This window comes from Gekko japonicus, unplaced genomic scaffold (assembly GCF_001447785.1).
Source record: "Gekko japonicus isolate JY-2015 unplaced genomic scaffold, Gekko_japonicus_V1.1 scaffold3481, whole genome shotgun sequence".
In the NCBI taxonomy this organism is placed as follows: domain Eukaryota; kingdom Metazoa; phylum Chordata; class Lepidosauria; order Squamata; family Gekkonidae; genus Gekko; species Gekko japonicus.
In genome coordinates this window covers 62,604-73,752 of record NW_015163194.1, presented here as the reverse complement: position 1 = coordinate 73,752, position 11,149 = coordinate 62,604, and the positions used below count along the sequence as shown (strand labels likewise).

The 11,149-nt window shown below is 46.6% G+C and overlaps 1 protein-coding gene across 1 annotated transcript; it reads left to right on the top strand.

Moving 5' to 3' along the window:
* The first annotated feature begins 4,511 nt into the window (after positions 1-4,511).
* Positions 4,512-5,447, top strand: LOC107106919 (olfactory receptor 4Q3-like). Its single transcript, XM_015407134.1, has one exon. The coding sequence runs from the start codon at positions 4,512-4,514 to the stop codon at positions 5,445-5,447; it is 936 nt and encodes a 311-aa protein (XP_015262620.1).
* The last annotated feature ends 5,702 nt before the right edge of the window (positions 5,448-11,149 follow it).

The following is an 11,149-nucleotide window of genomic DNA, read 5'->3' as shown; positions in this document are numbered from 1 at the left end:
AAAATAACAAAAGCATCAAAATGGGGATGACACAATGGGGCACGGCTATACTCATCTGAGGTCCAGCTGAGGAAGAACTCTCCTCCTTGGAACGCTGGGCAGCCGAAATGCAGCAGCTTGTGAACTCCAAGGCACACAGGTAGGACCAGCCAAACCACGTGTGAGCTCTCTGGGTCGCGACTCCGGAGAACTTAAGTAGTAGAGTCACTTGTAGCACCTTAGTGCACTGCTATGGGGAAGGTGGGTTAACCAGAGAGACAAAGGAGAGTTTCTCCTTAAATAAACTCTTTTTGGGGCATGTGCTATCCAGCCATAAACTATCAAACCCGTCCTCTAAACTATCACTACTGGATGAAGAGGGGGTGACGAGGGGATGACGAGGGGATGACGCTCTCCTGAGGGGTGGTGGCAATATGCAGATCCTACTCCTACATCAAAGGTGCCTTTTGGCAAGGTGTGAATCTTCCGTTCCCATGGACACCTCTTGATTTGCAGATCTGGTTCCTGCTCCAAAGCCATAAACGCTATTGTCTTTAGATCTCCAAACCAGATTAAGGGAGTAGGGTCACTTGCTCTTTCCATTCCAAGAATGCCGGGGTTCGCTGGGGATTTTCCACAGTTCTCCAAGTGGGTGCAATGGCGCGGTGTCTTCTCCATCCCAAAGAGTCATGGGATACATTCCAGGGACGCACATGGTCCGTATGTGCAACGGCAGGCCCAGGCCAGCCTATTTCTAGGCAAGCATGAGATGCAGAACAAAGCAACACAACCAAACAGCAGTCCCTGAATACACAATGCATAGGTATTCAATGCTAGAGACACACATAAGCAGCATCACCACTATACAGAAATACAAACATAAGCTCATATCGTTACAAATAAAAGATCAGGAGCAGCAGGGAAAGCTGTTCTTCTTCCCAGAGGGCAGAGCCAGAAGGAAGGCTGCTGCAGGAAGAAACCCTCATCCTGAGGGAAGGGTGAGTAGTCTAGTGCCACTTGGAATAGTGAGCTAGGGACAGTATATATTTAGACGCGTTAGGGCATTTGATTTCTTTTCTTTTCACCCACTTACTGTTATATTTCTGCACCTTGTTGTTTGACCTCCTATACAATAAACTATTTTTATTGTTCACTCTGCCTGGTCCTCACACCTATTATTCAACCAAAAGGGAGGTCTAAAGGCCTGGCAAGGTGCTCTGGGCCTTCTCAGAGGAGCCTGGAACCAGAGTGGTGGCAGCGTCAGGTGACACCCCACCTGAGCTGTGACAGGTCCATTTGATGTTTATGCCACCTTCCCTCTCAGTGGCTACCCTCATCCATTTTACCCTCCAAACAAGAGACAGATGAGGCTGAGATAAAATGGCTAGTCTGACTTCATTTAGGCAGCTTAGTGGCTGAGCAAGGATTTGAGAGCGGCTCAACTTAGTCCTAATGTAACGCTCAAACCCCAGACTGGCTGTTCTCCAAAAAGCCATGCAAGCAGAAAACTAGCACCTCAGGAGCAGGTTGGGTCAGGAACATTGTCCCTGAAATGCTGGTTTTCTCCTTGGGGGGATATATTCTAGAAGAGTGATGGGGGAAATAGTATCTTGAGAGTCAGTGTGGTGTAGTGGTTAACAGTGTCAGACTAGAATCTGGGAGACCCACGATCAAATCCACACTCTTCCATGGAAGCCAGCTGGGTGACCTTGGACCAGTCACACCCTCTTAGCCAAACCTACCTCACAGGGTTGTTGTGAGGTAAAAATGGAGGATGCATAAAATGCATAATTGGATAGACCTCTATCATGTCTCCCCTTGCTCATCTTTTTTTCTAGGCTCTAACCAGCTCTAAGTGTTTTAACCAGTCTTCATAGGACAGTCACTCTAGCCCCTGATCATTTTGGTTGCTCCTCTCTCCACTGTTTCAAGATCTATAATATCCTTTTTCAGGTGTGGTGACCAAGTGTGGTCTTACCATAGATTTGTATATGGCACTAGCCTCTGCTGGCATAGGCCTTTCTCTCTGAGAAAGAAAGCTCTCTCCCTCCCTGATGACGCAAAGATCCCTTGCATAAGACAAGTTCAGAACCCCTTTGGAGGTGTATAATCCCCATTTGAGAGGGAACAGCAGCTGGAGCTCTCCAAGGTGCTGAAGCCCTTGTGAGCACAGGACAAACAGCCTTAGGCTTTGTTTGCCGATGAGAGGATCCAAGAGCATTTGATGTAGAAGACATATAAAGTGAAATACCGAGGTCTGTCTCCTCTTGGCTTCAAGAAAAGCTGGGGGGAACTGGGCGGGGAAGAGAACGAAGCATTCAAGCTAACTCCATTTTCATATCTGCATAGAGAACCTTTTCACGCAAGCTACCCGTTTTCCGTTTTTCTCAAGGGTATCTGGACCACAGCCTGTCTATATTTCTCCCTTTGGTGATCTGGATTCCCTTTCATCTCCTTCCCCCACTTTTGCTTGACTTTTCTGAAAGATCTTAACACCTGAATGATGCAGGATTGTCTTGGGATGGAGTTTCAGTAGCTGAGATTAAAGGTACCAGTCAAGAACCTGCTTTGTATTGACTAGAACAGTTACTTCTCTGAATGACTTTTTAATCTCCATTCTTCCTGTCATTGTACTTCTCTTTCTTGCAAATGTCCCAGTCATTTAAAGATCTTAATCTACAACAATTAGTCACGATTCAGATGAGTGTAGATGGAATTGCTGTAGCAATCATTTCTAAAAGCCGCGTCACTTTTCAGTTAGCACTCCAAGTGATGTGCAACCAAATCAGAACTGAACATAACGCACCACAATTAATTAAAACTGGTAAAACAAAAAAGTCAATCAACAAAGGACAGCAAGCCATCATCCGCATGCTAGTAACCCATTAAAACCCAGAAGCCATTTAAAAATAGTTTCAAACTGCCTCTGAAAGTCTCCAGTTAGAAGATGCCAGGCAGGACGGCATGTTATTCTTGTGCCAGTTGCTGTGGAATGCCCATGTTTCATAAGCATAGGCACAGAGTTTGGCCTAGGCACAGAATTAAGCTTCTGGAGAAAGTTTTCTTTAAAAACAAAAACTGAAACAATCTCTTTATTATTGGCAGTAGCAAGACTAGTTACAGCAATGCACTGGAAAAACAAGACAGTGCCTACATTACAGTCCTGGAGAATACATTTATGGGACTACTTCATTCTAGGGAAACTGACAACATATGGTCCTCAGTCTCTATCAAGTAAGAATTATGAAATATTCACGAAATTGTGGTACCCCCATGATACAATATCTCTCAGAAAATGGGATATTACCTAAAAATCCACATTATCATAATATACTTTTGAATTAAATCTACTTAACTGATCCAGCTAGTGCAATCTCATGCTGGAGACCTTCAAATGCTTAGAGGGTGATAGAGAAGGAGTATGGAAAGAAGGCATATCAAACTAAACTGAAAATCTGGTGGGCATAACTGTTGGGGAAATGTTGTTACCTACTTCTTGCATAGTATAAGCAAATTCCACAAATCTTTTCTTGCTTCTTGAATTTGCTTAATGTTTGTAATTATGTAGCTCAGGTATATGATTGTATTGTTGGTTTTGCTATGAAAACTGTTCATTTTTTTAAAAAATTAACAAAATGAAAGCACGTTTCTAGTCCTTAAGGTTATGGAGAGATTTGAAATACTTCGTGAAATCCCAGAAGCGAAAGCAGGATAGGATTTCCAGTAGCCAGGGTCTGGTGCTTCTGTGCTCTGCACTGCCTTCGCTCATTCATAATTAACTTTTTTTGAAAAGTGGGTCAGGAAAAAATTGTGTGAAATTAATTTGCCTAATTTATATGGCTAGTTGAAACAGGAGTTTCACACACACACAAACAGCACACAGCTCTTTGGTTTGAAACATTTACTTGTAGAACGAAACATAGGAGAACAGACTGGAGTGAGCTCTACAATTTAACAAAATACACATGAACACATGAAGCTGCCTTATACAGAAGCAGTCCCTTGGTCCATCAAGGTCAGTATTGTCTACTCAGACTGGCAGCAGCTCTCTGGGGTCTCAGGCTGAAGTCTTTCACATCCCCTCCTACCTGATCTTTTTAACTGAAGATGCCGGGGATTGAACCTGGGACCTTCTGCAGGCCAAGCAGGTGCTCTGCCAGTGAGCCATGGCCCCTCCCCAGTAAATCAAAGGAAAAACTCTTGGATTCCATTCACAGCTCCCTGAGGTTAATGTAGTATAAGAATGTCATGCTGTCAAGTTGCAACTGACATGGCAACCCCTCAAGGGGCTTTCAAGGCAAGCAATAAGCAGAGGTGGTTTGCCTTCTTCTGCATAGCAACGCTGGTCTTCCTTGGTGGTCTCCCATCCAAGTACTCATGATGGCCAACCCTGTAAAGCTTCCAAGCTCTGGCAACCTGGACTAGTCAGGCTGTTGAATGTAGAACATGGTATACTAGGATAAAAGAGCAGGGCTGAAGGGAAGTTAAACACTCTCCCCTCTCTTTTTCTCCTGCCAGAACCAGCCATCATCATGAATGGATCCACCATCTCAGAGTTCATTCTGCTGGGTTTCTCCTGCTCCGGCCTTTCCCACCTCTTCCTTTCCACCTTGGTCTTGGTCTGCTGCATCACCATTCTTCTGGGCAACTTCCTGATCATGGTGACTGTGCGATCCGAGCCACGGCTCCTCCACTCCCCCATGTATTTCTTCCTAGCCAACCTGTCTCTCCTAGATACGTCCTTGGGTTCTGTGGCCGCTCCAAAGTTAGCCGCTGATCTCTTAAACTGTGGCCACACCATCTCCTATGGGGGTTGCATGGCCCAGCTCTTCTTCCTCCACCTCTTTGGGGGTGCAGAGATGCTCCTCCTCACCCTCATGGCCTACGATCGCTACGTGGCCATCTGCCACCCACTGAGGTACACGGCCATAATGGACCGGCAGCACTGCTCCAGGCTCCTTCTGCTTTGCTGGGCAGGAGGCCTCCTTCATTCCACCATTCAGACGGTGGCAGTTGCCCAGTTACCCTTCTGTGGTCCCGACGTGCTGGACAATTTCTACTGTGACATGCCACAGATGATCGCGCTAGCTTGTACAGACACTTCCACTGTTGAGGTTCTCATGGTGGTCAACAGCAGCCTGTTGATTCTGCCCTGTTTCCTGGCCTTGTTGGCATCATACGCCACCATCTTGGTCACCTTCTGTGGCCACTTTGGGAAGGCTGGCCGGAAGGCTTTTTCCACGTGCAGCTCCCACTTGATGGTGGTCAGCCTCTTCTATGTGCCATGTGTCTTTGTGTACCTCAAGCCCTCTTCCAGCTCCCAGGTGGACAAGATAGCCTCCGTGTTCTACATGGTGGCCACCCCTGCCCTCAATCCCCTTATCTATGCACTGAGGAACCAAGAGATTAAGGAGGCCATGGGGAGATGGAAAAGGAAGCAAAAACTCTTCCCTGCTGGTGCAAAGTGAGTACACGTGTGACATTTCTTCCAAGGTCGAAACTGTTGTTCTTGTGAGTGTTCTGAGGTTCGTTGACAAGATGCCAGAGCCCTTTAAGCAACTCGGATGTAGTGCCTGCTGTTCATAGGTTTGGCAATTGAGTTCAGCAGCATCAGACTGGATGGCCTCTGTGGATGTAAAACTTTGATTTTACCGAGTGTGTGTGATGGGCATGAATATGACAGTCAGAAATCACTGACCCTCGCCACAAGAGAAAGAGCAGTGTAGCCAAGCATGGGCGGCTTCAAAAGGGAATTAGATAGGCATATGGAGCAGAGGTCCATCAGTGGCTATTAGCCACAAGGTATAGATAGGGGCTCTGGGGCAAGTGATGCTCTGTCTTCTTGGTGCTTGGGGGGAGGTCAACAGTGGGAGGGCTTCTACTGTCCTGGCCCCACTGGTGGACCTCCTGATGGCACCTGGTATTTCTGGCCACTGTGTGACACAGAGTGTTGGACTAGATGGGCCTTTGGCCTGATCCAACATTGACATTTCCTATTTTCTCATGTTCTTATTTGATTCCCCAGTCCTCCACATTCCCAGGTTTGATTCCCCACTGCTCCACATGAAGCCAGCTGGGTGACCTTGGATCAGTCACAGTTCTCTCAGAGCTCTCTCAGCCCCACCTACCTCACAGGGTGTCTATTGTGGGGAATGTGGTTGTAAGCTGCTCTGAGTGAAGGGTGGGGTATAAATCCAACTTACCCTCTTCCATTAGAGAGCTGGAGCTAGGAAATCCAGGTTCACTATGCTGAATTATTTCGGACCTGTTGCTTTCACTTAGCCTGACCTATCTCACAGGATTGTTGTGAAGATGAAATGGAGAAAGAAGGACAACGCATGCTGTTCTGAGATTCTTGGAGGAAGGCCAGGATGAAAATATACTAGATGGATATCAGTTGTGGTATACAAACTTCTGTAAAAATGAATTTGGTACATCAGATTTTGCATGTGTTCCCCCAGTTGAATTAATTAATATTCTCACGTTCCCCTACGACACAGACAAAGAATATCCTGACTGTAGAACTGTGCTTCTTCAAGTGCATACAGTTATGGTAAAGGTAAAGGTTCCCTTGCTCGAAAGCCAGCCGAGTCCGACTCTAGGGTTGCGGTGCTCATCTCTGTTTCAAAGCCGAAGAGCCAGCGCTGTCCGAAGACGTTTCCGTGGTCATGTGGCCGGCATGACTAAACACCAAGGCGCACGGAACGCTGTTCCCTTCCCACCAAAGTGGTCCCTATTTATCTCCTTGCAATGTCTTGCTTTCGAACTGCTAGGTTGGCAGGAGCTGGGGCCAGAGACGGGAGCTCACTCCGTCATGCGGCACACTCGGGTCTCGAACTGCTGAACTACCGACCTTCCACAGCCTGCAGTTCAGCGTCTTAACCACTTGAGCCACCGCTATTGGAGGTTCTTGATGGGGGCAAAGTGACCAAATACATAATTCACTTGTGGAATTCAGTTCCCAAAGATGGTTTTCTAAAACCTGGACACACTTGTGAGGAAAGGTCAACCATGGCTATGAATGAAACCTCAACATTCAGAAGCAGGGTACCTCAAATGGCAAGATTCTGGGACATAAAAAGGGCTTGTTCTCAGCACCCTCCCCAAATGAAGACACAAGACCAGCAAACACGGGTTTGATTGACTTATTTCAACAGATGGTCTACAACATCAGAATCTATTAGGCAGATTAAGGGCACAATGTACTAGATAGCCCATCGCTAATGCCAATCCTCCCCTCCCCCAACCTGCTACACACACACACACACAATAAAAGATTGGGTTGATGCTGCTCAGCACCAAGGTTGTTCTATCCTGTCTCACTGTACGACGAATGATGGTCTGTTACACAAATGGCCCATCATTGTGTGATGCCTCAAGGCAATCTCCAATTTACCCTACCTATAATGAGCAACCGATCCTATTCCCACTATCCTAGTTATGGTCTAACCATTTCAAGGACCAAGCTAATTTACCCCAGCCTTCCTCAGATGGGGGAGGGGGTGTGGTTCAGAGGCACAGCCTCAGCTTTGCATGCAGAAGGTCCCAGGTTCAATCCCCTGTATCTCCAGTTAAAAGGACCAGGTAGGTGACATGAAGACCTCTTCCTGAAACCATGGGAAACCAATCTGAATACACATTACTGACCCTGATGGACTGACGGTCTGATTAAGTGTAAGGCCGCTTGTGTGTTCATTTGTGACAACACGAAGCAGGTGAAAAGGGGTTCCCTAAATTGCCCAATTCTTTCTTGGAATTTTTGGATCTTTTGCCCTTTGTTTTGAAATCTGATTTTTTACGTGTATGATCAATCTTCTCCGTTAATGTCAAGATCATACAATTAAGCTCAAGGCACTGGCCAAACATGTTCTTCCCCAGAGTTTCCACAAAATGTTTTGGAATCAGATTTGGAGGGCGAGAACCCCAGAGGCTGATGGGTATCTTTAGTAGGGAAGGAGCAGAACTCGGGAATGAACTAAGAGAGAACATGCAGCTACTAAAATCACCTGGTCCAGTTCCACTGGTTACTTCACTTGCTTCAGTTTGGTGTAGTTGTTAAGTGTGCAGACTCTAATCTGGGAGAACCGGGTTTGATTCCCCACTCCTCCACTTGCACCTGCTGATGTGACCTTGGGTCAGTCACAAACTCTGGCACAGCTGTTCCTGAAAGAGCAGTTTGTGTCAGAGTTCTCTCAGCCCTACCCACCTCACAGGGCATCTGTTGTGGGGAGGGGAAGGGAAAGGAGTTTGTAAGCTGCTCTGAGACTCCAAGTGAAGGGCAGGGTATAAATCCAATCTCTTCTTCTTCTTCTGAGTCACAAAATGGACGTAGGACTCAGTTGGGTGATTCAAACATTATTTTAAGGTAGGGAGCCAATGCAAAAGTCAGTTCTTCTGGTACAGGTGAGGTCCAGTGAAGCCAAAGGCAGGCTGTGGGATTAGTGGTGGTGAAAACATTATAGAAAGGGATTGAGCCCAAGCCAACCTTTGGCCTGAATGTAAGTCGGGAGCAACTCGTGGGAGGAGACAGCATTTGTTTGAGAAAACTGGCTTGAAGTTGTACAAACGCCCATCGTTACATCATTAAAACCCAACACAATTTGAGCAGAGGACAAGAGCAACGTACTAAACTGCGGTGGCCCCGAGAGAGATCAGCCCTCCGCTGCAAAAGCACCCAAGAACAATTCCACTTTAAATAATCTGAGGTTGGTACCACCTTAAAGTCCAACAAGATTTCCAGATATCTGGCAAAGGGAGCTTTGACTCCTGAAAGCTTCTGCCCTGGAAATCTTGTGGGTATTTATGGTGCTGCTGGATTCGGTGCTACCGGAAAGCTTGCGGTTTGGGATGGCGCTATTTGCTCTTCTACTGTAAGTAAGGAGCTGCAGTGGCTCAAGTGGTTAAGACACTGAACTGCAGGCTGTGGAAGGTCGGTAGTTCAGCAGTTCGAGACCCGAGTGTGCCGCATGACGGAGTGAGCTCCCGTCTCTCGTTCCAGCTCCTGCCAACCTAGCAGTTCGAAAGCAAGAAATTGCAAGTAGATAAATAGGTACCGCTTCGGTGGGAAGGTAACAGTGTTCCGCGCGCCTTGGTGTTTAGTCATGCCGGCCACATGACCATGGAAACGTCTTCAGACAGCGCTGGCTCTTCGGCTTTGGAACGGAGATGAGCACCGCAACTCTAGAGTCGGACTCGACTGGCTTTCGAGCAAGGGAGACCTTTACCTTTGCCTTTACTGGAGACCAACAAGGCTATCCATCCCATGGGATGGGTGGGATGTAAATGTAACTAATAAATAAATAAATAAATATCTTCAGTGGGGTAAGGTGTGTGATAGGAGGCTGCTCAAAAGAGGGGCCCTTGCCTCCAGTGGTGATCAAGTGTAATTGAAAGATGAATACACCTTAGAAACTTCATAGTAGCTTTGTAATCTTCTTTACAGATGGGACACTCCAACACCAAACCTACACGTTTCTCCATTAGGTTACATCCAGGGGTTTTTTTCAGGGGGTGTGTGCATGGGCAGAAAGTGCCCAAGGGTCCAAGCACCCCCGTCTTCTGTCCACCACCAGCCTCCAAGTTACAGCATTCTTCCGACCCACCTGCTTTCGGGCCCCACACTTGCCTGTGCATCACTTCGACACCTGATTTTGCTTTAAGAGGTATTGCGCAATCCCAGACAAACAGGGATCCTGTCCTGAAATAGAACATCTCTGGATTTTTTTTTAGTTTAACCTATTTTATGGCAGCAAATTCCTTTTCTATATTTCCCTCTAACTTGGACAGTTTTTCAGAAAAAGGTTTCTCCTCCAGAGTTTTATTAATATCTGTTCTCAAAATTTCCAATTCTTGCTCCAATTTAAAACTCTTCGTCTTGGCTGTTTCAATTAAAAGAGCCATCAAATCGTAGGAGCACTTCTTCATGATGGCATACCATTTTTCTTTAAACTCTGAGTTGTCTGGGAACATGCCCGGTTGTTTCCTAATCCTTAATCCTCTTATTCATTATTTTAATTTGTGTTTAATAAATACATGGAGCTGCGGCGGCTCAAGTGGTTAAGACGCTGAACTGCAGGCTGTGGAAGGTCGGTAGTTCAGCAGTTCGAGACCCAGGTGCCGCATGATGGAGTGAGCTCCCGTCTCTAGTTCCAGCTCCTGCCAACCTAGCAGTTCGAAAGCAAGAAAGTGCAAGTAGATAAATAGGTACCACTTCGGTGGGAAGGGAACAGCGTTCCGTGCACCTTGGTGTTTAGTCATGCCGGCTACATGAACAAGGAGACGTCTTCGAACAGCGCTGGCTCTTCGGCTTTGAAACGGAGAGGAGCACCGCAACCCTAGAGTCGGACTCGACTGGCTTTCGAGCAAGGGAAACCTTTACCTTTAATAAATGCATGTATATTTTTTAGGTTTCATAATTGGATTTTAAGAGTTGGCCCTCTTCTATTCTTGACTAACCTTTATAGGTTCCAAATTCTAGGTTTTAGGTTCAGTCTTTCCCCCCCCTTTTTTGTCCTTACTGAAATAGAACATGACAGCGTCATGGAACAAATCACATCTGGATGTGTGACAATATCAGTGAAAGTAACTGAACTCCTCCCATTCCCCTCATTCTCAGTGAAGGAGAAGAAGAGGGAATGCACCCTCGTTGCCCAGGCTACTGGGTTCGTGCGGCACTAGAATGGAAGCTTCAGTGCCTACTAGTGAAAAGCATCAGCAATTGTCCCAGTCCAGGTTTCATTAAAAACAGTTAGGCATAAACTAGATGGGGTAAAATGGGATGAGGAGGAACATCAAAATGCCCCTCTGACTACTCAGAGTTTATGCAACATTATTCACATCCTGTCCAAACTCATCAACTACAGACAACTGGAACATGGCCAAGGAATATAGCCCCACTGGTCTAGCAGGAGGAGGAGAAGGAGAAGGAGAAGGAGAAGGAGAAGGAGAGGAGAGGAGAGGAGAGGAGAGGAGAGGAGAGACTGGATTTATACCCTGCCCTTCATTTGGAGTCTCAGGGCGGCTTACAAACTCCTTTCCCTTCCCCTCCCCACAACAGACACCCTGTGAGGTAGGTGGGGCTGAGAGAACCCTGACACAAACTGCTCTTTCAGGAACAGCTGTGCCAGAGCTTGTGACTGACCCAAGGTCACATCAGCAGGTGCAAGTGGAG

Bases quoted from the DNA above. Each gene is read 5' to 3' on its own strand.
- LOC107106919 (XM_015407134.1), top strand. From the start codon at position 4,512: ATGAATGGATCCACCATCTCAGAGTTCATTCTGCTGGGTTTCTCCTGC.